This window comes from Nycticebus coucang, chromosome 2 (genome assembly GCF_027406575.1).
Source record: "Nycticebus coucang isolate mNycCou1 chromosome 2, mNycCou1.pri, whole genome shotgun sequence".
NCBI lineage: Eukaryota > Metazoa > Chordata > Mammalia > Primates > Lorisidae > Nycticebus > Nycticebus coucang.
Window position 1 is genome coordinate 17,308,161 of NC_069781.1, and position 26,646 is coordinate 17,334,806.

At 43.2% G+C, this 26,646-nt stretch overlaps 1 protein-coding gene across 7 annotated transcripts in view; it reads left to right on the top strand.

Moving 5' to 3' along the window:
• The window catches only part of CDK5RAP2 (CDK5 regulatory subunit associated protein 2), a 209,783-nt gene that overhangs the window by 97,564 nt on the left and 85,573 nt on the right, over positions 1 to 26,646 (top strand). For all 7 annotated transcript variants that reach the window (XR_008374822.1, XM_053564215.1, XM_053564233.1 and 4 more), the window contains 5 exons: positions 936 to 1,073; positions 9,480 to 9,577; positions 14,348 to 14,478; positions 16,002 to 16,111; positions 18,356 to 18,484. Coding sequence is in view for 6 of the 7 variants with exons in the window: in XM_053564215.1 (XP_053420190.1) it covers positions 936 to 1,073; positions 9,480 to 9,577; positions 14,348 to 14,478; positions 16,002 to 16,111; positions 18,356 to 18,484 (606 nt within the window). In the remaining variant the exon portion in view is untranslated. The remainder of the gene's footprint in view (positions 1 to 935; positions 1,074 to 9,479; positions 9,578 to 14,347; positions 14,479 to 16,001; positions 16,112 to 18,355; positions 18,485 to 26,646) is intronic.

The window sequence follows — 26,646 nt, forward strand, 5'->3', positions numbered from 1 at the left end:
AAATGAAAATGAAAAGTGTAATTTAAACACAACTGTATTATGGCAATTATTGAAAGGCAGTGTTGGTTATTTGATTCGTAGTTTTTAGTTCAGTGGGTTTTACAAAGAATTGCTTCTGCTTTCTTATTTGTGTTCGTCTAATTTTCTTATAAATGTTTGGCATGATAAATTAATTCTGATAGGTACTTAGGAGTGGGATGTGGTTCCTCTCCTTGATTTCTGACTGAGAGTGGGCAGAGTCCTAGTTTAGGAGTTTCTAGATTTAAGGGGTTAGAAATAGATTCTGTGTCTGAACTGGGCCAAAAGATGAGAGGTCTGGGCCCCAGTCCCGTCCAGTTCTGCTGCTGAGGTCAGATCCTCAGAGGGATCAGCCAGGGGAGTTATTGTGTGTCGTCATTGTATGTGTCCACACCCAATAGCAGTCTTTGCAGTTTTGGCTTTTTCTGCCCAGAAGTCAAACCTCTCCGTGGATATGGACAGTTCAAACTGTCAAATTGGTAACATTTCAAGAAAAGCTAAGACTTTGTTGGATTTTGATATAAAACCCCTCTATTCACCCCAGTAAGCCTGCAGGATAGAAAATAGACCCAGAGATCACCCAGGATTTGGAACCAGTTCTGTTGTATCAGTGCCTGGCCTTTGTCCTTCACACCTGCAGCCAGGCAGTCACGGTGATGAGTTGAGATTTGTACCAACTGCCACTGACTTTGGCTCTGCCTTGCCGGCATCCTGCTGTTCTCTAACTTGTACTAGCACAGAGATGGAGTTGCACTATGGTTTTCTAATTGCATGGTATTTGGGGATGGTGGAAATTATTTAGGGGACATATGGGCATTGTGAAAAAAGGCAATATATTTCCTTAAAGAGTTTGGGGCAGTGTCTCAATTTTTTTTTCCTTGATGAAAACTTTCTTATAATTTATTTCATTTCCTTAGAAATTCAATGAAAATGATTTGGAAGTAATACAACAGAACTGTTATTTAATGACCACAGATGACCTCGAGTTCAAGAGTGAAAGTTTAACAGAAAAATGTCCTTCCCAGCAGTCACCAGCCAGCACAGGCATTTCTGAGGTGAGCTTGACTGAAATTGGGCATTCACACGCGAATGTATTCATATTCTTTTCTGAAACATACTTGATAACTCCTTTGATCTAGAGATCCTCAAATGCCGTCTTGCTGATAATTGAGCCTGTAACAGGGAGGAGGAGGAGGATTTGAGTTCTTAGCCTACCTTACAGATTAATATCTTTTAGCTGAGCATTAGTATTTGTATTGTCCATGGAACTGAGAAATCACATCTTGTTAAAAGAGAAGCCTCATTTGCTCTATCAGGGATCAGTCTCTCAAGAACTATGTAATCCCGAATGTTTAGTAAGTTTTCTCGTTCAAACATTCTTGAAAAATGGCGTGGCAGGCCCTTCTTCATCTGGCTTCAAATTATTTTACCGATCTCATTTTCTTTCATCTCTAGCAATAGCGTGTTGCAGATTCTGGAAAACACCATGTTTTATAATACCTCTCTGTGCCCTAGCATCTGCTGTTCCATCTGCCCAGAATACCTTTTCCTTCCTTGTTTACCTGCTAACTCATGAATATCCCTGCAGGTGCCATTGTAACGTCACCTTCGGTGTGAAGCCTTCCCTTAGTAGCCAGGTCCCCTCTTCCTTCAGTTCGCAGATCTTTGCACACCCCTCCATGGTAGCACTTTGTGGGTCAGAGTTATGGGATCCACCTTTCCACCTCCTTTTCCCTGAGCCCCTGAGCAGCACTGTGGGTAAGCACTTGAGGGGTTAGGAACTGGCACATGCTCTGAATCCCAATGCTGGGCCCAATTCCTGGCTCTGCAAATGTTTGGTGAGTGAATGAATGCATAATGCAAATAGGGGACTTGGGAAAGTCCAAGTATGGGACTTGGGAAAGGAAGGGAATTAACTCTAAGCCAAGTTTTTTTTAAACCTGGCTTTAATTTCATACATTTGGAAGATAGAGCTCTCTTATGCATATTAGTTCTCTGATGAATGACTGATGGTGACTTGTGGTTTTGTGATAGGTGAGTCTCAAAATAACTGGTTCAGCGTGAGCGTCAGCCTTCAGAGCAGACTCAGGTGGTAGGGAGGAGCCAGGCACCAACCCCACAGTTACTAGATCATGAGGAGGTATCTAGAAGTCCAGGAGATGGGCCAGGGTAGCTGCAGTGCTAAGAGTATCGCAGCCAGGGTTTATTTTTTAACTGATGCAAAAGTGTTTTAGTGTTTCAGCATCAGTACTAGTTGTTGTGCTGGATCAGCTTGGTGTTAGACTTGGTCTTGAGGCATCATTAGCTAAATAGCTGAAGCTCTTTCTTAATGTTGACCATTTGTGTATTAACCTCTGCTCTTTCTCCTGAAGTATCACCATGGACTTGTGGAGCTCCTGGGCTGGGCCAGGAATCTGGAGGCCTGGATTTCTCTCTTGGCTCTGTCTTTTCACCTAGGTGACCTTCCATGAGTCTGATAACTGAATCTCAGAGGGCTAATATTTTGTGATTCTAACTTGCATTCATTTATTTGATTTTGACCAAATTTAGTTGGGCTATTAAGATTCACATTAACCTATAATGAGACGCAAGTTTGTTTTGCAGCAAGATAGCAGCCCCTTAGATTTTTTTAGATGAACATGTTTTCACTAATTGAATGTGTAAACTTTGGTATTTCGAATCAAATTTTACTTATGTAAAAAGTATCAAATGTTGGACCATACATGTGGCTCAGTGGGTAGGGCGCCAGCCTGTATATCGAGGGTGGCGGGTTCAAACCCAGCCCCGGCCAAACTGGGGGGAAAAAAAAAAAATAGCTGGGTGTTGTGGCGGGTGCCTGTGGTCCCAACTACTTGGAGGCTGAGGCAAGAGAATTGCCTAAGCCCAGGAGTTGGAGGTTGCTGTGAGCTGTGTGATGCCACAGCACTCTACAGAGGGTGACAAACTGAGACTCTGTCTCTACAAAAAAAAAGTATTAAATGTTGAACAGAATGTTTATATATTTATCAAACAAGTTGAGTATTTTGAAATTTAATGTCACTAGTTTTATCATCTGCCCTATTTTGTTTTTACTTTTTTGTGCTGGATGGAGTTTGTGCTTCATAAAACTACAAATTAAAGTTATTGCCTGGGCATTTAGTTACTGTGCAAAATACCTAAGTAATTTAGCAGAGGTCTTAATTCTTTTCTGAAAGACTAATTTCAAATTGTAGATAAAGAATAATGCATATCACTTAGGAATTGTAAATTTCTAGCTGCCAATTTAAGAAATCTCAACCGTTGCAACCTTATAATGCCCACTGTTGCAACCTTACAATCCCCTCCCCGAAAGGTATACTTCTCAGATTCTAGTTCTTCCTTTGTAGAAAGCATGGATTTCTTTTGCTATCGCCTTGACCATTTGTGTTGGTTTAGGATTTATCCTTTGCCCATTTCTGCAAAGATCTTGAAGCTATGATGATGTCTCTATAAATGCTGGGCTGTCTGTTTTCCTTCTAATCATTGTGTGATCCTGAGAGTTAATGCTAGATGATCAGAGAATTGAAGAATAGAGAGTAAAACACACTGACCATATTTAACTTGCTGCAGCCAGAGATTTATAGCTTGATTGTTGACATGGCTGGGATATCACTGCTGAATTTTCTGAGTATTAAAATTAATGTCTTTGTTGCAGGGCTGTAACATAGCTACTGAAATAGGTATCATCCATCTACTGGGCCACTAAATTGCCCTGATTAGCAAGAAATGATCCATTGAGTTTTCTCTTTACATGTCTGCTGCCTCTTCAGATTGTGGTCTGCACATGAAATGTATTTCCTTTGAGTCACTAAGGAAGCTATGTGGTAGAGTATGAAATGCCAGTTCTGCTACCTTACCAGCTTTCTGACCTTTAGCAAATCACTTAATCTTTTAGAAACTCACCTTCCTCATCTTTAAAGTGGGCAGTTGTATGCCTACCTTCTGAGAGGACTTGACATAATGTAAGTGTATAAGTTAAGGTTCTTTTGGTTGCAGGCTGCAGAATCCAACATTGAGTAGTTTGAGCAAAACTACAAGGAAAGGGAGTATCGACTGGGAGCACATTGGGCGTGTGCACAGAGCCCAAGCAAGACTGGAGCAGCCACACTCTGGGGACGGTAGAAACCGTGGCCCCGTGGATCTCAATAGCATAAGTAACAGACTTTAGGGTTCTGTCTTTTCTGTGACCCAGACCCAGTGACGTTCCTGGGGGAGAATTGTATGGGTTTAGTATGGGCCCAGGGCCTGGCTCACAAGGAGTAGGCATCTTTCTGGGACCTGCTTTGTGTTTGATGGACAGTTCTCAGAAGAGGCTGGGGCATGGTGAGCTGGGTGGTCATTCAAGGGGCAGTGGGGGAAACAGTGTAGAGCAGACACAGCAGGCACGTGGAGTGGCAAGTCTGCTCTGTGACGAGAGGCCTTCTAGCTGGCCGGCTGGCTGGGTTGCTTGTTTGAGGGCTGGATGAAGGGTGGGGGATAGATGGCTTGCTGAGCAGGTGCTACTTGGTGGCTCCCACCTCTGTGCCCAGGATATCTACGGGTTTGTCAGCTCTGCTGAGGGAGCCAAATGACTTCATTCTAATGGAGCATGACTCAGTGCAGGGGAATAGGTGATTGATGAAATGGGACCCAAATGGCTCCGAAGAGTTCATTCATTTAGCACAGGTAAACAATTTGCTTCCAGGAAGACGTTGACTCACTCTGACTTCCATTATGCAAAATATCCCCAGGAATCTCTGCTCTTAAGATGCCTGTCAGTCCCTGTGTTCCCCTCTTCACCTATTTACTCTTCAGCAACTATTTATGGCAGCATTTGATTTGTGCCAGATACCGTAGGACACTGTTGCTGGCAGGGAGCCCGCAGCCTTGTTGGGTCAGGGAGGTGAGGCAGAGGGTGGGCTCTGACACCCGTGCTCTTCAGCCCACCACTGCCTGAACATAGATGAAGCATACTGGGGGCTTGACAAGAGTGTGTAAATGGGTGCTTGGGTGCACTAGCTGTGGGGCAGAGGTGAGCCCATATGCTCTGCTCTGGCAGCTGGGGGAGGGCATTTTTCTCAGGGCAAGTTTCCTGGTGAGGTCTGGCCTGGGTAAGATCTCTAAGGAGATGCTCTGGAGTATGTCAGTGGAGGCTGGTAAATGGTGGCTCTCGGTCTCCAGACGGGGGGAGGGTCTTTCCTGCTGCTCAGCGGGAAGGATTCCCCAGTACTACTGAGATAGAAGGGCAGGAGGAAAGGGTGAGGGCAGAAGCTGAGGATAGTGGTGGCCTGAAAAACTTGGGAAGCTTTGGAATAGCTGCCAGAAAGAAGAGGAGAGGGGGCTGAGCCAGCATCCGGGCCCTGGTGTGGCCGTGGGGTGTCCTCCTACAGAACTTGGAGCCCGGCTTCCACAGATGTGGTTAAGATCCGGGGTCGCACCTACATACATTCCTGCCGTCTCTGTGCCACCTACCAGAAATCTGTGGGGCTCTTTTTTTCCCCATCTCTTGGTTGGCTTTGAAGTGATATCCTTAAACACAAATTCTGACTTTCTCAATCATTAGCTGAGTGGTAACTTGTTATCTCTGTTCCCAGAGACTCAGTGGCATCATCTGAAAAGTGGGAGAATTAAGTACTTCCCTGGCATGCTGTGCCAATTAGAGATGATGTATTTAAGTGACTAGCACGGAGCTTGGAGCACAGGGATAATAAACACAGCTGACATTTGTCGGGTGTTGACTTCGAGCCAGTCATTGTTCTGAGAACTTAGTCTAGATTAACTCATTTAATTTCCTTAACAACCTTATGAGATTTATAGAATTCTTACCCCCATTTATAGGTTGGGTCACACAGTTAGTGAGGTCACATGCTTTTAGCCCTCCCTGTCTCTCAGTGCTCAGGAAGCAGTAGTTTTCCCATTCGTCACAGGCTTTCTAATTTTCTTTGGCTGGCCTTCGTGCGGCTGACACATCACCCTCGTCAAGCACCCCGTGTTGTGCATCTGTGATGGGGCAGTGTGGGTGGGCTGAAGAGCATGGGCATCAGAGCCCACCCCCTGCCTCACCTCCTGCATCCTGGGCACACAGCCCCCTGTGCCTCAGTCTCCTCATTTCTGAAGTGGAGAGCACACTGACACGTGGGCTCACAGGGTTGTGAGGGTCAAATGAAAGAGTAGCTGATGCGCTGAGGACAGGATGGATGCTGCGTTCCTGGCGTCCTGTTTAAGGTCTGCCCACTTTCTTCTTCGGGATCCTGGGGCTGCACACGTGGGTTGTGCAGGTGGGAGCTGAGAGAATTCCACGTGATACTGTTGTTGTATACAAAAGGCATTTGGGAGCTCCTTGTGCCAGTGACATGTGGCACCATTTACAAAAGGGCCTGACATTTCTAGCAGTCTGGATGACAAACTTAGCATGAGGAAGCTGGTAGTTTAGCATTTAAAAGTTTTAATCGGCAGGTGGTGCCTTACTTGTTTTGTCAGGGTGAGAAACATAGAGTGTTCCCCTAGCTCAGGGGTTCTTTTGCTCTGTCTCCCTTTGGTTGTCTGCTGAAGCCAAGGACCCCTTCACTGGAAAAATGTTTAAATGCATAAAATATATGATAGGATTCTAAAGGAAACCAAATAGTTTGAAATTCAGTTATGGAAACATAAATTACACTGTAGAAATGGTGCTTCTTTACTAATACATTAAACAACAGATATGGTGGTGAGTACTATAGTTTTGAAGGAGTGATAAAAATGACTATTTTGAGATACCTGCAGCATATATAAAATAACTATATTTCTTTTAATGACAAAGTCACAGTCATCCCTAACTCTACTGGTTTATAGCAGCAGTAATAGTCCTTCAATTCACAGTTGAAGGGCATGCTAAATTTTAATTAGAAGTTAGTGGAAATAAAGATTTAATTTTTTCCCCATTCACATTCATGCAGCCCCTAAGTTTTGTATTTTTATTTTTTTTAAGTTTTTCAGAGACAAGGTCTCAGCTGGAATGTAGTATAGTGGACCAATTATAGCTCACTGGAACTTGAACTTCTAGATTCAAGAGATTCTCCCACCTTGGCCTCCTGATTACTAGGGACTATAGGTATATACCACTATGCCTGGCTTATTAAAAAATTTTTTTTTGTAGAGGCCTGTTCTGTTTTTGTTTTTAATAGAGTTTCTGTCAACCTGGCTGGTGGGTGTCATCAGAGCTCACTGCAACATAAACTCCTACCCTTAAGCAATCCTCCTGCCTCAGCCCCTCTGGTACCCAAGACTGTAGGCATGCGCCATCACGCCTGGCTAAGTTTTATATTTTTTGTAGAGGCCAGGTCTCACTCTTGCTCAGGTTGGGTCTCCAGCTTCTGGTCTCAAAGCGATCCTCCTAGGTCAGCTTTTCACAGTAGTACACATGTCAGCCACCACGCCCAGCCCCACCCCAAATTTTGATCAGGTTAAGAACCCCTGTTACACGTGCTATCTTAACTTTCGAAGAAAACGTTAAGTCTGTGTGAACAACAAAGGTTGTTTGTAGCCCCTGTTTTTCTGTTAACTGTATATCTCCCTCCAGCATCTAGTAGATGCTAGGTACTATGTTAGATATTCTGTACATAGTAACTTTATTTATTTTAACATTTTTTTCTTTAATTTTGGAATAATTTAAAATGTATGGAAAAGTTACAAGGATAAAGGATTCTGTTTTTCCTGAGCCTTCTGAAAGAAAGTTGCTAAGTGAAGCCCTGTCCCTTCTGAGTATGGTGGTGTTTCTTTCCTATAAACAGGGATGTTCTCCTATATGACCTCTGCCCAGCCACCACAACTGGGATCCTCCACCGTGACCTTCCAGTTCTCAGACTCATACGAATCTCATCAGTTGTCTCAGTAATACCCTTGCAGGGGTCCTCAAACTACGGCCCGTGGGCCACATGCCGTGATGTGATTGTATTTGTTCCCGTTTTGTTTTTTTACTTCAAGATAAGATATGTGCAGTGTGCATAGGAATTTGTTCATAGTATTTTTTTTAAACTATAGTCCGACCCTCCAACAGTCTGAGGGGACCTGTTTAAAAAGTTTGAGGACCTCTGCAAAAAGGATCCTGCTCGGGGTCATGCCAGCTTTTACTCTAGAATAGTTTCTCAGTCTTTCCTGGAATCTTAGGACCTGGATACTTTTGAAGTATCTAGGCCAGTTGTGTTGTGTTAATGGAATGCCCTTCAGCTTGCGTTAGTGTCTGGTGCTTCTGGGTGACTGTTCAGTCTGTGCACCTTTGGTGGGAAAACCACCGTAGTGATGCTGTTCTCACTGTGTCCTGTTCCATGGTATGCGATTCCATTTGTCCTATTCTTAACCATGCTAACTTTGATAACTTTATGAAGGTGGCATCTGCCAGGTGTCTTGACTATCTGTTATTCTTTTTTCCTTTGAAAGTATTTGGGGGAAGTGTTTTGGGTCTGTATAAATATCCTGATCTTTAAATCTCACATACTAGCATTAGCATTCTTTTATGATTTTTGGGCAGATTGCACTTGCTCATCTTGCATCACTGGAACTTTCCCTTTGACCAACTTCTCGAACAACCCTCCCCCCCAACCCTCTCCTCCCCACAACACTGTTCCCCTCTTTAAGTACTTCCTAGCTTTGTGGCACAACAGAATGCTGTAGAGCCGTATCTTCTGTTGTTTCCCCCGATTTTCCTTGTCCCAATATTGGAATTGGCCGTTTCTCCAGGTACCTCTGGTTTCTTACAACTCACAATTTATCTTTGACGTTCCATGGCTGCATAAGGTGGTGGTTATTGTCTACCACTTTACAGGTGGGAATACCAAGGCTCTTTGTAAGTAACTTTCCAAAGTCCCAGAACTGGTAAGTGGCAGAGCCGAAATCTGAACTTTGTAAAACACTGTGTATTTGTGAATGCCAATTCAAAAAACGACTTTCCATTTCATAAATGAGGAGACTGGACCTTCTAGAGGTTTGTTACCCAAGGTGCACATCGTAGCAGGTGACTGAGCTCAGCTCAGATCTCTAGTATCACTATGCTGGTGTCTCCTGACAGGGCCTCACCTGGCGGCTGCTGCTTTGCGTGAGTCTTGCCCTCAGGTTTTGGTTTGTGAATTTCTCTACTTCAGACAACAGCAAACCTGGAAAGGCATTCTTCGTAGTGTTGTAAAAACAATGACTCGCAGCTCTGAGGGATGACAGTTTCACAATGGGCAAGTCAGGTAACTGTGATGAGTCTTTCTTTCTTAGCAGCTGTTAGTGTTAGAAGCTCAGCCCTCAGCTTTGTTCTGGGAAACTGATGGGCCGTCATTCCCCACTCCTCCTGAAGGTGGTGCTCTTTGACTGTGGCCTGAGCCAGAGCCTGGCACCTTCATTTGGTTTTAAAAACCAGAACTAACCACATATGTTTGCATAATGTAAGGGTGTTTTCTTTTAAAATTCTTCCCTTAATATCAGATGCCCATTGTCAATTCCAGGAAAAGCCACAGTCAGACTATGAAGAACTAATTGAGGTCTTACAGAAAGAGCAGGACATCTATACCCATCTGGTAGAGTCTCTGCAGGAATCAGACAGGTAAGGGGGTTTCTGTTTAGATATCACATACATGTGAGTGTGAACACACACACACATCTTGAATAAATGCTGGTGGCCTCTAAGACGGCACAGCCCTATCATTTTGCTTAGGAAGTTTATTTGGCCGGGAATTGCTATGTTTAGTCATGTATACCTGTTTTCTATCAAGAATTATCTGATTTTTGGCAATGCAATTAGGAAATATAAGAATTGCTGAGATTTCTAAATACTTTGTAATATATTTAGAAAGTGCTTTCATATCTGTTACCTTATGTGATCCTCACAACTGTTCTATCAGGTAAGTAATAATGGTATCTCTATTTTCCACAAGTCCATGAAAACTAGGAGAGCTTAAGTGACTTATTCAAAGTCTCACAGGTGGTTAGTGGTAGACCCCAGTATCCAAACAAGTTTTGGAGCACCTTGTCTCTGCCAAATTACTGAAATGATCTGGTGCCAGTGTGGTTTGGTGAGAAGAGCCAATTATGGGCCAGTGGTCTTGTTCTGACCCTGGCTTTCCCTGGCTCACCCACTTCCTAGCTCTGTGTCCTCAGGCACATGGCCTGCTCTGGCTTCTGTTTGCACATCTATAAATGCAGTGTTGGCCTCAAGGAATTCTCACAAAAAGAAATCATTTCTTTACACAGTGGGGTAGTTACAGCTGAAAGGATATAATAACTAGAATTCACTTTAAAACAGTAGAGAAGCAGAGGAAGTGGGTAGGGATATGGAAGGAACAAGACTAGCCCTGGCTCCCTGATTGTTGGTGCTGGGGTGTGGATACATCAGTTTGTCTTCTTTTGTGTGTTTAAAATTTTCCATAATAAAAAGTTCAGAGCCTCGCCCTTCACTTGTCCTCCTCACCTGCCCTTTGCTCTTGCTGGAACGAGCTCTTCCTTGTTCCCTGGGCTGTGTGCTCTTGCGAACTCTGCCTTCACTCGTGTTTCCTACCTGCCTCCGTCGCTCTTTCCCCTACTTCGACCCCCACTAGTCCTTTCAAATTAAGCTTTTAGAATTTAGCTTTCAGTGTCAGCCAGCTAATTCCCAGAACGGTCCCCTGCCTTGCGTTGGGTGGTCGTCATGCGCCATCGTCTGTGACTACTATTTCCTTATTGCGCGGGGAGCTGCCCAGGGCGGGGGTAGAGCAGGCACTCAGGAAACTTCTGTGCAGGACGCCCCACCCCTCGGTGCTGATCTCCCACATTATGAGATCATTTCTAGATTTTTAAATCTGAAATGAGTTTAGAGAAAATGAAAACATGCTGATGAAGGGAGTGGCCATCACTGTCTGAAAGGGAGCTTTTTCAAGAAGCCTCAACTTCTGGCCATTTTCGCTTGGGAGAGGGGTTGAGTCTTGTGGGAAAACTCCCAGAGGAATAGACACATTTCATTTCAGTCGTGCAGCTTTTTTGGGTGGGAAGCCAAGTTAGATTCTGGGTATCAAGAGGCACTGTGGGTGGATGTGGCTGCCCTCAGGCCCCCTTGGCACTGTGAATGGCTCTGAGTTTCACCGTCTCTCTTAATGAATAAAAACACGGATGGCACTGAAGTGAGTTGGGACTATGACTAACAAGGATGCTTAAAAGGTTTCCTGTTTGTCTTCAGACTTATGGGGAGACATACTTGGTTGTCCCCAAATACCAGCCACTTAACAGCTCTGAGCTCTTGCCTCAATGAACACCCTGAGCCTTAGTGTGTTTATAAAATTGACTTTGGATGATCTACCTACTGACCTACCTCCCTATCTGCCTGCTCTATCAGATTGTTTTGAAACAAGAGATGATACTATGTAAAGTCCCAGTACTGACATGCACATAGTGAGCTCATCAGTATGTGGTAACGTTCTTAGAGTGACAGCAACGTGAAAAGCTGACATGTGCCTTGATATCCTAGTGTGCCTAGCCATAGCTGGGGGGGGAGGGGGGTCTGAAACCTCAGTGGACAAAACCGTGGGCTGAGGCAGGTGGAGCTCCCTCCTATAACTCCAGCACTGCTCCTTCTCTGGAAATTAGCAGTAAATGTAGGTGACTGGAGACCTGATGTGCTGTGATTAAAACTGAAAGCAAGGGCAGGGAGGAAGGAAAGTCATCGTGGGCAGCTGTGTTACTTAATCCTTGTACTTTTGCTATTTATTCTTTATATCTGCACTCAAAGTTGGCCGCTTTATCCCCATATTACAGAAGTGCATGTGTGGCTTCCAAGATGTGAAGTGTTTTGCCCAAGGTTTGCAGTTAGGAATTATCAAAGCTCAGATCTCCTCACTCCTACTGACGTGCCCAGCGTGAGGACTAGTACTGTTTGCACCAACCTGTAAATCAGGGATTCTCAGCCTCAGCGGTGTTGGGATTTGGGGTGGATAATTTTTTTGTTATGAAGGGATGTCCTACACATTGTGGGATGTTTAGCAATCACTGACCTCTACCCACATGCCACTAGCACACCTGCTCCCTTCCGCAACAGTGGTAACGGCCAAAAATGTCTTTAGACGTTGCCAAATGTCCCCTGTGGAGGAAAATCATATCCAGACAATCGTTGCTGTAACTCATGAAAACTACCAGTTTTGGCTCCTGAGAGTCATTTTTTGCATGGGAATTGGGCTCCATGGAAGGAAGGAGAAGGTGTTTGCTGGATGTCTTGGGTGTGTCATGTCTCAGTTAATCCTCAAACAGTCTTGAGGTAAAGGTATTGTTACCGCCACTCCCCGGATGAGGAAATCAAGTCTCAGGCAGTTTAAGTGGCCTGTCCGCAGGCATGGAGCTGGGTAGTGTGCTGTGTTAGTGACTCATTTTTGCTCCTGCCCGCGGGGGCCCCCTCCCCCAATTCCAGAAAGAGGAAGGTATAGGTTTTTTGTTTCTTTCTGAATGAAGCACCTTTTGTTCTGCTAACTCTTCACACCTTGAAAAGATTTCTGGAGTTGGGAAAACAGAAATGACAGACACGGGAGCAGCAGCTGTGTACTTTTCACCCTGTCAGGAAATGGAAGCGGGAGTGAAGCAGTTAGCTTTCCCAGCCCTAATCGCAGGAGCTTCGCGGAAACAATCTTTTTCCCCCCAGCTAAATGTCTCTGCGGCATGACTGCATCCAAGGGAGTGCTGTGCTGTGACACCTCTGTTAGGTTTTCCATCAGCCTTACAAATTGATCATTATGATTGTCTTGAAATGGAACGAGGTGCAGGTTGCAAGCTGGGCCCCTTCCCTTGTATAAAGACTACTTCACGATGAGCAGTCCTCAAAGCAGCAAGCATCAAAGATTGGACATGATGGTTTATTTTCCTTCCAACTTATGTTGATTTATGTGTGCAGTTCAATGGATGGAGCAGGAAGAAGTCTTTGAAGGAGAAATGGAGCTCGAGTCTGACACGTATATTTAGAGCAGTGGCTCCTAACCTTTTGGGGGCTGTGGACCCCTTTTGAAAAATATGAGGGAAGCTTATGGGCCTTCTTCCCAGAAAAATCTGCATTTTCAAATGTTTTTGCAGATGGTTTCAAGGTGTTGATGGACCTTAGGGAGCCATAGGTCAGACGCTGGACAGAGAGTGATATATTTCTTGGAATGTAAAAAGGCAGACTTTCTGATTTGTTAATGTATTTCATCTTTAATGACGTTCATGTATATTTTGACCCAGTAATTGCAGTCCTTAGGAATCTTAAGAAAACAACCTGAATGTCAAACAAGGCTTTAGGCACAGAGATATACAGAACACCATTATTTATGCTGTTTAGATGTTAGCTGGGGTCTCCACGTTCCCCTGAGAGCTGGATTTAAGATCTCTGCCAGTTGCACACCATTAGAAGTAAGAAGTCTTTCTTACGGATCTGCACTGCTCAATACAGTGTTGGGAGTAAGGGTGAGGGACAGGAAGGAAGAGAAGAAAATGAAGAGTGAGTCAACAATAAGAAAGAGGACCAACTGCGGGCTGACAGAAGTTCACTGTGGTGGGACAGCTACTCGTACACGCACAATACAAATGCATCTTTATTTTAGAAGAGGAGTTGTCCAGTTGCACACCAATGTGAAAGTGCTAAGCTATACAGAAAGCGTTCGTGGAACCAAAAGCCTCAAACCCAGAGGAAGCTGTGCAAATCAACACCTCCGAGAATTTGCATCACTTACAGGACTCTGTCCAGTAAACATTGTCTGATGGAAATGTTCTCTGTCTGCACTTTCCGCTATGGTAGCCACAAGCTAAATCCTCCTTTTGAGCATTTGAAATGTGGCTAATGCACCAAGGAACTGCATGTTTGATTTTATTAGATTTAAAATAAGTTTAAATTTAAACATGGCTAGTGGCTACTGTATTGAGCTAAGCAGTGCAGAGAATTTTATAATTTCCATCTAGTAGCAAAAACTTGGAAATGACTCAGATAAATATTAACAGGGGACACGTTAAAGTAAATGATAGAACAGTCACCTGGTTTAAATGTTAAAATTAAAAATGATGTTCACAAATAATTCCAAAAATGTAGAAACATATTTAAGTGAGGCATGTCAATTCAGCATTGTACGTCTAATATTGTTTCAACCTTGTAAAAATACAAGGAAGAAGATGGAGAGGAAACACAGTCTGCCAAGTGGTGATTGGTAGTTGGAGCGTGGAAAGAGTTTGTCTCGTACTTTCATATTTAAAATTTCCTATAATGAACATGTATTTACTTTTATAACCAGAAAAAACACAGAGGACATAAAGATCACAGGAATGCTTGCTGAGCTTTGCATCTTAAAGCACAAGTAGATCTGTTTTTAAATTTCTGGTGTCTTGTTTTCTCAAGTATCAACAACCTGCAGGCCGAGTTAGACAAAATTTTTGCCCTGCGGAAGCAACTGGAACATGATGTACTTTCATATCAGAATTTGCAGAAAACCCTGGAGGAGCAGATCAGTGAGATTCGGAGGCAGGAAGGTACGTGTTGTCTTCTGTGTATCTCTCTTTGGCTTTTCCTCTTGGAGGGTGCGGGCCAAACTTTAAGGTAGGGCTAATGCTTCCTTGGGAAGTGAAGAACCCACTGGATTTCATCTGGGGATACTTTTTGTGGTGACCATGTTGCTGTTGGCTTTCCCAGGGTATATCTATCTGGCTTTGGCCTTCTTAGTTGAAGAGTCCAGTAAATTCTATTAAATGCTACAGAGAGTCTGGTGTGGGATAGTTTCTTTGCTGCCTGTGTTTTTTGCATCATTTGATGTTCCTAGCTCCAGATAACTTGGAGACTTGCAGTCTTCTTTTTCTGATAAACAGCCCTCATTGCCCAAATATCTGGGCATTGCCTACTACAGCACCCACTGCAGACAGCCCAGGACTGCACAGCTATGTGTGGGTGAAACTGCTGTTGCAGGTTGGAATGTTGTTTTTAGATTGTAGATTAATTAAGGGAGGGTCTTATGGGGCTTGCATTGCACCTATAAGCACCACAGTGATATTTGGCCCTCTTGCTAGTACACGAGCCCCTTAAAGTCTGGTTTGGTGTCCTGTTCCCTTCTAGCCCGGTGCCTGGATCTGCACTGCTTAATACAGTATTGAGCAGAGCGATTATTGTAAAATTGGTAGGTTTGACATTTCTTGAGCACCTACCATGTATAAGGCATCATTCTAGGCACTTTTCATCTCTGATCCTCACAGTCCCAGTTGGGGAGATTAGGAATTAACTTCATTTTATAGATGAAGAAGCTAAGGTTTAGCTGGAGGGTAGGGTGGGGTTTGATTTGCCTAGATGTGAGCCAGGATATCTTCCTTTGGAGTTTAGCTCTTTTTAGTATTCCACCCTGTGTTGTAGATGTATGAGCTCTTATGCTTGTTACATGAGATACTGTTTGTGGATATGTCTTACTCAATAAACAGCCTCCCCTCTCCTCCCCATTTCCCTCCTGGTTAGAAGGTGACCTTTGCTGCAAAGGAAGCAGACCCCTCCGTAGGGGACTGAGGTTCTTTTTCTCAGTTCAGCCGGCAGTCTCTGCACTTAGTGTGCTTGCTTCCCAGGAGGGATCTGGAGCCAGTGAAAAATAGATGAGCTGCTTTTATTTCCCTGGAGTTCTCCCCTTGAGGGTCACATCTAATTTTTCTGTATTCTCACCTAAACAGAATCACTCCCTCATTTAAACTGAAATCACCATTTGCTTGTGCCATTTAGAATGGTCTCCAGGCACAGCACTTGATATGCAAATTATAATTCAGGATTGGCTACAGTGAAAACCTACAGCTTAAGATGAAACTATACATCGAAATATCAGCCTGAGAGAAAGGGAAAATTACTTTTGCTCCAAAGGTGGTACTTTGAATACCCTTTGTGTACTTACGCTCCCTTCCAGCGCCACCTCCTCCAATTTAAATTGTGTAGATGGATTGCACTGGGATGGGTCTTGGAAGGACCTGATTCTGATATTCCTTTTCTCTTCCCTGTCCCCTCTATTTTTCTTTTTTTCTTTTGGCAGAAGAACCACTTTCATTTTATAGTGATCAAACATCTTATCTAAGTATTTGCCTTGAAAAGCACAATCAGTTTCAAGTGGAGCATTTTTCTAAAGAAGAACTTAAGAAAAAGGTATTGACTATTAACTTTTAATGCTTTTTTTGAAGGTTGTTGGTTGTCTCTTGGGTTCCTGATCAGAGGTGTAAGACTGAAAGCCCCTTCCCGGTCCTTCCTCCCGTCCTCTGTGTGTGCATCGCCCTGATTGCTCCCCAGCATCCCACACACCTCAGGCCTGAGCCCCAGCCCAGGCTTGCTCTCCTAGAGGAGAGGCTCTCCGGCCCCTCCTGTCATCCACCTCCCTTCTTCTTCCTAATCCAGATTGATGTCCTTGTCATACTGATCTGAAATTGTCCGGCTGTTGGTCTGTATCCCCTGCTAGGTTGTGAACATCTGAAATGTAGTGACCATGTCTCACTCATTTCTGATTTTCCAGTGCCTGGAAACAGGCATAGTAGGAGCTAATAAATGCTTTTTGTCTGGATAAAGTCTCAGGTTTGATTGATGATTCTCTTTTTATTTTTAATTTTAAACTGAAAGGGTTTTTCAGTCTGTTAGGCAATGGCGTGTTTAGAGTGATTTAGTGTTTCTGGGTTCTAAGCAGCATGTTAAGAGCAAGAAGTGTGAGAGTAGGGGAACCATGTGGTTTGTTATAAAATCATTGTCCACGTGTGGCTGGGATTCAGTTTCTGCCTTGGAACAATTCCCATTCTGATAGAGGAGACAGGAACGCAAACAAACAATTGCAGCATGGAGTGTAAGGGTCACTGTGATGCCGGGGTGCAAGGTACAGAGGCAGCAGGGAAGGAGAGGTTGATTGCCAGGGACGTGCCGGTGGCCTCCTTGGTCAAGGGAATCTCAACAGAAGGAAGGCTTGAGATGGGCTTTGAAGGACGAATTTGGAATTTGTCCAGGGGGAGGGCTTTCTCAGAGAAGAGAAAACAGCCTGTATATGGCACAGAAGTAAGAAACAGCATTGTAAAAATTTGGGTATTTTGAGAGTAGGGCATGGAGCATTGAGACAACTGCTGGTTTTTGAAGATGGAGAAAATGGGGTGCTAGTAGGTGCTGCTGATGTCTGCTGTGGCTGTGGGAAGGGCAGGACATGTTTCCATCGGTTGGCACTTAGTAAATGTAGCATCAGAAGGTCTGTTCTTCTCACTAAAACCTCCTTGAGAATTGGGTCCCATTTTCATTCTGTTTCACATCTACTATGTGCAGTCAGGATAGGATTTTCCACTTTATTGGAAGAGCTAATGATTGTGCCCATCAAGAAGTTTTCGGAAAATTCCTGGCTGTTGGGATTTGAAACTGAGCAGATCCTCAGTTGCTTATGTGTCTGGCCCAACAAGACTTTTGCCTGCAGGTGGAGCACTGGTGAGCTCGGTTTGGGCCTGGTTCTGCCTCTGTGAGGCAGCTGCTCTTTCCCATGTGATGAGGCACCTCTGGTTGTGGCATCTCATTTAGTTCTCTGGACGTCCCAGGTGTGAGACCTTGGGCTGTGGTTCCTCCTCGTGAAATGGGAATACGCACAGTAGCCTGTCTGCTCAGCATTTGTGCAAGGAATGATGGACTGAAGCTTGTAGGACTATTTTAGTATTAGCCGTAAGTTGATTCCTAATTGACAACTGTTACTATTACTGACCTTGCTAGATACGTATTCACAGAAAAAGGTCAGTGCTGTAGAATAAGGCTCCAGCAGTCTCAGGAACTTTAGCCTTGGGGGAAGTTTTCCTCCAGAGGGTCTTGTATAGAAGGCAGAAATAGTGTTGGCTGAGCAGTTAGATCAGGACCAAGGACTTCAGTGCATTGTGATAACGGTCATGTTCGGTTCTCACGGTAACCCATCCTGCACATGAGGAAGCTGAGGCTTATATGAGGCAGCTCGCCCAAGATCTCTTTGTTTTTTTTTAATTAATTTATTTTTTTTTATTAAATCATATCTGTGTACATTAATGAGATCATGGGGCACCATACACTGGTTTTATAGACCGTTTGACACATTTTCATCACACTGGTTAACATAGCCTTCCTGGCAGTTTCTTAGTTATTGTGTTAAGACATTTACATTCTACATTTACTAAGTTTCACATATACCCTTGTAAGATGCACCGCAGGATCTCTTTGCCTTAGAGCAGTTGGCTCTGGGGTGAGAACACCAGTATGCTCAATGTTGCAGCCAGGAGTTTTGTCACTGTATGCAGAGCATCCTGAAGGCTAGACCCGGGCAGCCTGATTTTCCATATCTATGATGCAGAAGGCCCGGGGAGCTTACGTCTGCTGCTGACTGGGCACTCTTCTCCTGCTCTCATCTTTCAGGTCAGCGACCTCATACAGCTCGTGAAGGAACTATATGCAGACAACCAGCACCTGAAGAAAACCATTTGTGATCACTCCTGTGTGAGTTTCCAGGGAGATGGCGGACTTGGGTCAGCAGGACGAACCAAGGTAAGAGGAAACATTCTTGTTATCATGTGCTAATTACAAAAACATAAGAACCCAAAAGATTTCTCAAGGCTGCGTCTGTCCTGGGAGGTCTGTAATGGAAATTCTCTGTGCTGCACATGCAGTTTGGGTTTTGAGGACCCTGTTAGGTGAGGCAGGTGCATCCGCAGGCTTCCTCAGGTTTGTGTTGTGTCTCCATGGACACATTCGCTACATCATGATGGCTTCTGACTCTGATTCAGTCCTGGGATCTATGCTGCTGGTGGCACATCTGGATGAGCACTGTGGTCTCAGAGGGATCTGGAGGGCTGCCAACCACCGGATAATGTGGGCAGTGTAGACGCAGCCTCAGTGACTCCATTAACATTGTAGTACAGGCGTTCATGGGCCCCACTTGGGGAAGAAGCAGGGAGCCGCGTTCAGCTCCATGACTTCTGGGTCTCAGCACTGATCTGTGGGGTGCACTGTCTTCAATTTTCTGTTTGTGACACATGCTGCACATTGGGGACCCTGGAGATGTGAGGATGAGGAAACGCCTGACTCTCCCATGGGGAGAGCACTGATCTGTGTGTGTGCTAGCCTTGTTTCGGGAGAGCAGAGCTGCTGTCCCCGTGAACAGTAGCAGGGCCTTTTGTCTTGGCTCCCTCAAGTACGAAACTGGCATCTTCCTGCCTGGAGTTGTTTTCAACTCAGCCTGGAGTGTTGGGTAAGCAGAGCTTTCACACCCATTGCCACGGCATTTTTTAGGAAAGATGTGTCAGCCTTCAGCTGTCTCCTCCTACTTCAGAGGGGGAAATGCTCAGAGTACTTGTGCTGTGCTCTGGCCGTCTCCTCTCTTAGAGAGAGGGAAGACCATTGCTCTTACCTTCTAGAACAGTGGTTCTCAACCTTCCTGATGCCGTGGCTCTTTAATACAGTTCCTGTGGGTCGTGACCCACGGGTTGAGAACCGCTGTTGTAGGACTCTAGATAATTTTGAAAACCAGGAATATCTGCCACCCATTTGAGAGAAACAAGTCTTGGTTTGCTTCCTACAAGGCAGCGTTTTAATAAGCAGCTCATTCTTCATCAACTTTATTTGAGATGTAAATGGCGAGTTTTGTTTGTTCAAAAACAAACCTTCGAAAAAAATGTGTTAAATGACCTTTTATGTCCTTTGGAGAACAGAGGCTTTTGCCTCTCCCCACTCTTAAGATCTTATTGACAGCCGATTCAGATTTGAGTCACTTGTCAGATTATGCTTCGATTTGATGTTCCCTGTGAATAGCCTTGTCCTTTGTAGCATGTTTCCCCATTTTCCACTGGAATAGGGTGGGGAAAATGATGTGCCCACTATAATCTTGAGCTAAGGGGGAGGAGGAAGTAGGTGTGAGGGTAGGATGGCAAAGAGCGAGCCTGCTGTCTGCTGGGCGTGCCTGGGGGCTCTGGCTGAGAAGGCAGAAGCAGGTGAATGTTCCGTTGTCCACAACACTTTCTTTTTTTTTTTTTTTTTTTTTTATATAGAAAACAATAACAGAATGTTATTTTTTCTTTAATAAGAAGAATTTAATCAATGACTCCATACTGATGCTCAGAGTCAAAGCATTCTATAATAAACATACTCTTATTCCACAATGTGAATGTTACTTTCTTTGCATTATTATTACTATTATTGCTTAATATTTCGATGTAGCAATTGTCTGATTCCTTTTCAGAAAGTATTTATGCTGGTTCATTCTTTTTATTTATTTATTTTTTTCTACTGTTAAATCCAGCTGTGTACATTTATGCAATCAAAGGGTACAATGTGCTGGTGTCATATACAATCTGAAATATTCTCATCAAACTGTTCAACGTAGCCTTCATGGCATTTTCTTAGTTATTGTATGTAGACATTTGTATTCTGCATTTAATAGGTTTCACCTGTACCCATTCTAAGATGCACTGTAGGTGTGGCCCCACCCATTACCCTCCTTCCAACCTAACCTCCCCCCTCCCTTCCCCTCCCTTGGCCCTTTCCCCATATTCTTGAGCTATAGTTGGGTTATAGCCTTCATGTGAAAGCTATAATTTAGCTTCATAGTAGGGCTGAGTACATTGGATAATTTTTCTTCCACTCCTGAGATACTTTGCTAAGAAGAATATGTTCCAGCTCCATCCATGTAAACATGAAAGAGGTAAAGTCTCCATCTTTCTTTAAGGCTGCATAATATTCCATGGTATACATGTACCACAGCTTGCTAGTCTGTTCGTGGGTCGATGGGCACTTGGGCTTCTTCCATGACTTACCAATTATGAATTGGGCGGCAATATACATTCTGGTACAGATGTCTTTGTTATATTGTGATTTTTAGTCTTCTGGGTATAAACCTAGTAAAGGAATTATAGGATCGAATGGCAGGTCTATTTTTAGGTCTCTAAGTGTTCTCCAAACATCCTTCCAGAGGGAACGTATTAGTGTGCATTCCCACCAGCAGTGTAGAAGTGTGCCCTTTTCTCCCCATCCACGCCAACATCTCTGGTTTTGGGATTTTGTTATGTGGGCTACTCTTACTGGGGTTAGGTGATATCTCAAAGTAGTTTTGATTTGCATTTCTCTGATGATTAAGGATGATGAGCTTTTTTTTCATGTGTTTGTAGATTGTGCGTCTGTCTTCTTCAGAGAAGTTTCTCTTCAAGTCCCTTGCCGACCCTGAGATGGGATCACGTCCCTTGCCCACCCTGAGATGGGATCTTTTCTTGCTAATATGTTTGAGTTCTCTGTGGATTCTGGTTATTAGACCTTTATCAGAGGTATAACCTGCAAATATTTTCTCCCATTCTGAGGGCTGTCTGCTTGCTTTACTTACTATGTTGTTGGCTGTGCAGAAGCTTTTTAGTTTGATCAGGTCCCAGTAGTGTATTTTTGATACTGCTTCAATTGCCTGGGGAGTCCTCCTCATAAAATATTCACCCAGGCCGATTCCTTCGAGAGTTTTCCCTGCACTTTCTTCAAGTATTTTTATAGTTTCATGCCTTAAGTTTAAATCTTTTATCCAGTGAGAGTCTATCTTAGTTAATGGTGAAAGGTGTGGGTCCAGTTTCACTCTTCTACAGGTTACCAGCCAGTTCACCCAGCACCATTTGTTAAATAGGGAATCTTTTCCCCACTGAATGTTTTTAATTGGCTTGTCAAAGATCAAATAACAGTAAGTAGCTGGATTCATCTCTTGGTTCTCTATTCTATTCCAGACATCTACTTTTCTGTTATTGTGCCAATACCATGCTGTTTTGATGACTATGGATTTATAGTACAGTCTCAGGTCTGGTAGCGTGATTCCTCCTGCTGTGTTTTTATTGCTGAGTAATGTTTTGGCTATTTGAGGTTTTTTCTGATTCCATATAAAACGAAGTATTATTTTTTAAAGATCTTTAAAATATGACAATGGAGCTTTAATAGGAATTGCATTAAAATTATATATTGCTTTGGGTAGTGTAGACATTTTAACAATGTTGATTGTTCCCAGCCATGAGCATGGTATGGTTTTCCATTTGTTAACATCTTTAGCTATTTCTTTTGTTAAAGTTTCATAGGTCTCTTTAAAGAGATCTTTCACGTCCTTTGTTAGATAAACTCCCAAATATTTCATGTTCTTTGACACTACTGTGAAAGGAATAGAGTCCTTGACTGTTTGTTTGGCTTGGTTATTGTTGGTATATATAAAGGCTACAGATTTTTGGGTGTTGATTTTGTAGCCTGAGACATTGCTCTATTCCTTGATCACTTCTAAAAGTTTTGTAGTAGAATCCCTAGTGTTTTCCAGATATACCACCATGTCATCTGCGAAGAGTGAAAGTTTGATCTCCTCTGACCCTATGTGGATACCCGTGATCACCTTTTCTTCCCTAATTGCAATGTCTAGATCTTCCATTACAATGTTAAAGAGCAATGGAGACAATGGGCAACCTTACCTGGTTCCTGATCTAAGTGGAAATGATTTCAATTTCACTCCATTCTTGGCTGTGGGTTTGCTGTAGATGGCCTCTATTAGTTTAAGAAATGTCCCTTCTATACCAGTTTTCTTAAGTGTTCTGATCATGAAGGGATGCTGGATATTATCAAAAGCTTTTTCTGTGTCAATTGAGAGAATCATATGGTCTTTACTTTTTAGTTTGTTTATGTGCTGAATTATATTTATTGATTTACGTATATTGAACCAGCCTTGAGACCCTGGGATAAATCCCACTTGGTTATGGTGTATAATTTTTTTGATGTGTTGTTAGATTCTGTTTGTTATTGAGTATTTTTGTGTCAATATTCATTAGTGATATTGGTCTATAATTTTATTTTCTTGTTGAGTATTTTCCTGGTTTAGGGATCAAGGTGATGTTTGCTTCATAGAATGTGTTGGGTAGTATTCCTTCTTTTTCTATATTTTGGAAGAGGTTTAGTAATATAAGTACTAGTTCTTCTTTAAAGGTTTGGTAGAATTCTGACGTAAAGCCATCTGGTCCTGGGCTTTCCTTTTTAGGGAGATTTTGTATAGTTGATGCTATTTCAGAACTTGATATAGGCCTGTTCAACATTTCCACTTCATTCTGGCTAAGTCTTGGTAGGTGGCGTACTTCCAGGTATTGGTCGATTTCTTTCAGATTTTCGTATTTCTGAGAGTAAAGTTTCTTGTAATATTCGTTAAGGATTTTTTTGAATTTCTGAGGGGTCTGTTGTTATTTCATCTTTACCATTTCTGATTGATGAACTTAGAGATTTTACTCTTTTTTTTCCTGGTTAGGTTGACCAAAGGTTTATCTATTTTGTTGACCTTTTCAAAAAAGCAACTTTTGGATTTATTGATCTGTTGTATAATTCTTTTGTTTTCAATTTCATTTAATTCTGCTCTGATTTTGGTTATTTCTTTTCTTCTGCTGGATTTTGGGGTTGGAATGTTCTTCCTTCTCCAGTTTCTTGAGATGTCCCATTAAGTTATTAGCTTCCTCTCTTTCCATTTTCTTGAGTAAGGCTTGCAGTGCTATAAATTTCCCTCTTAGGATTGCCTTTGCAATATCCCAGAGGTTCTAATAATTCGTGTCTTGATTGTTGTTTTGTTCCAAAAATTTGGTGATTTCCTTCTTAATCTCGTCTATAACCCATCTGTCCTTCGGCATAAGGTTATTTAGCTTCCATGTTTTTGTATGGGTATGCAGATTTCTGTTGTTATTGAGTTCAAGTTTTATTCCATGATGGTCTGAGAAGATGCAAGGAATAATTTTTATTTTTTTAAATTTGCTGAGGTTAGATTTGTGGCCTAGGATATGGTCGATATTGGAGTATGTTTTGTGGGCTGATGAGAAGAATGTGTATTCAGTTTCATTGGGATGAAATGTTCTGTAGATGTCTGTTACGTCCAGATGTTGAATGGTTAAGTTTAAATCTAAGATTTCTTTGCTTACCTCCTTTTGGAGGATCTATCCAGCACTGCTAAAGGGGTGTTAAAATCTCCATCTACTATGGAACTGGAAGAAATCAAGTTGCTCATGTCTGTTAGAGTTTCTGTTATAAAATGAGGTGCGTTCTGGTTGGGTGCATAAATATTGATAATTGAAATCTCATCATATTGAGTATTACCTTTATTAACAAATATGAAGTGTCCATTTTTATCCTTCTTTATTTCGGTTGGTTTAAAGCCTTTTGCATCTGTGAATAGGATTACAATGCCTGCTTTTTTCTGCTTTCCATTTGCCTGGAGTATAGATGACCATCCCTTCACCTTGAGTCTGTATTTGTCTTTTAATGTAAGATGCGATTCTTGTATGCAGCAGATATATGGCTTGAGTTTTTGTATCCAGTCAGCCAACCTGTGCCTCTTTAAAGGACAATTTAAACCATTCACATTAATTGAGAATATTGATAAGCCTTCCGAGAGTCCGGTGGACATTTTTAATCCTTTTGTGACTGTGGAGGTTGGAATTTGATCAAAATTTTCTGGGTGGGTTTACTTTTGTGGTGGAGGATTACACTGGTCTTTGTGGAGGATAGGTCTGAGAATATCCTGGAGAGCTGGTTTAGTTATGGCAAATTTCTTCAACATGTGAATGTCATTAAAGTATTTAATTTCTCCATCATAAATGAAACTCAATTTAGCCGAGTAGAGGATCCTGGGTTGAAAGTTATTTTGTTTTAGGAGATTAAAAGTCGATGACCATCCTCTTGTAGCTTGAAAGGTTTCAGCAGAGAGATCTATAGTTATTTTAATATTCTTCCCCTTGTAGGTAATGGTTTTCTTTCTTCTGGCTGCTTTCGGAATTTTCTCCTTCATATTAACTTTAGTGAAATTGATTATGACGTGTCTGGGGCATGTCTTATTTGGGTTGAGTCCTGCTGGAGTTCTGAAACTGCTATCTGAATTTCAGAATCTCTTGGCATATCTGCAAAGTTCTCCTTCATAATCTCATGGAGAAGAGACTCTGTGCCTTGTGAAGCCACTTTGTCGCTTTCGGGGATCCCTATAAGACGAATATTGGTTTTCTTTGAATTATCCCAGAGATCTCTGAGAGAGTAGTCTGTTTTTGCCCTCCATTTCTCTTCCTCTCTAAGAGTTTGGGAGCATTCGAAAGCTTTATCTTCAGTGTTAGAAATCCTTTCTTCTGCTTGCTCCATTCTGTTACTGAGGGATTCTACTGTGTTTCTCAGATCTTTGAGGGCTGCAACTTCTTGTCACAATGTGTCAAAATCTTTGGTCATTTAGTCTTTGAATTTGTTGAATTCTTGAGACATCTTTTGGGTTACTGTTTGGAATTCTAATTCAATCTTATTTGCTATCCAGATTCTGAGTTCGATTTCTGACATCTCAGCTGTTTGTTTGTGCATGGGATCTTGTGCTGTGTCTGCCCCATTGTTCCTTCTGGGAGTTGATCTACTTTGATTATTCATATTGCCATAGTTTTTCCCTTGATTTCACCTCGTGGTTGTTTTTCATGTTGCCTCTGGCAGTCCTCAGAGTTGGGGAAGTGTCTCTCCAAGATTAGTCCCCAGGGGGTTGTCTCTATTGTTTCTGAATCTTTGTAGGGAGTGACCCTGTGTAGCTCCTATGGGGCTGCCCCAGCCAGGGAGTTCTGGTTGTGGAAGCAGCTTATGAGTGTGACATACCCAGATTCAGCAACAGGGTGGGGGTTGGTGCCCAGTGACTTTGGCACACAGTGCCCAAGGCTTCAGCAGTCTCTGGCCAGGAGAAGGGCTTGCGCAGAGGCAGGAGGGCTCCCGAGGGCACGTGGCTACCAGAGTCCCTGGCAGGGGAGCAGGTGGGTGTGGAGGGAGGGAGGACGCGGGTTTGTGCAGCTCCCGGAGTTCCTGGTCAGGGTGTGGGGAGGCCCCGTGGGCTGGGTAGCAGCTCTTGGCGTAGCTCTTACCAGGGTCCAGGCTGGAGCGGCTCTTCCGGAGGTCCCAGAGCGTGCTGATGGTGGGTCCCGGCGCAGCTCTTCCAGAGGTCCGGGAGGGTGTCGATCGCGGGTCCCGGTGCTGCTGTTTCAGATGTCTGGGAGGGTGCCAGTTGCGCGTCTGGCCCAGCTTTTGTGGAGGTCCAGGAGGGTGCGGATGGCGGGTCCCGAGGTAGCTCTTCCAGAGGTCCGGGAGGGTGCCAATCGCAGGTGTCCACAGCATTTTCTGAGCAACAGGACTTGCAGTGTGGGGGCTGGGCACCATTCCTGCTTCTGGAAGCCTATACATCAGAAAAGGAGAACTACAAATAAAAAGCAAGTATATTTTGTGTTTCTAAAATTCAGTATTTTCCATTCAATATTTAATTTACCCATAGTCTTACCCTAACCTTTGGAAGTAAGAGGAAAGAAATTGCTCCTAATCTTGTCACTTTAAATGGGCACAGTTATTTGACTTTTTGGAATTGTGCCTTCCGTGTTTGTGGATGCACACACCTGTGCTGTGACAAGATTTGTATACTGTCTTTCCTAGTGCCATTATGTGACAGCATCTTATGGCACCTTGTGAATGAACCGAAACGTGAGCGACTTGCTGTTGTTGGACTTGCAGATCGTTTCTAGTGATTCACTGTTTTAAATTACATAATGATCCTTTTCTGATTTAGGGTTTTTTCCCCTTAGACTGTATTCCCAGATTGTGTAATCACTCGGTCAAAGGACCGATACAGATATGCAACAGGTATAACGTTTAGTCTCATATACCTTCCCAACAAC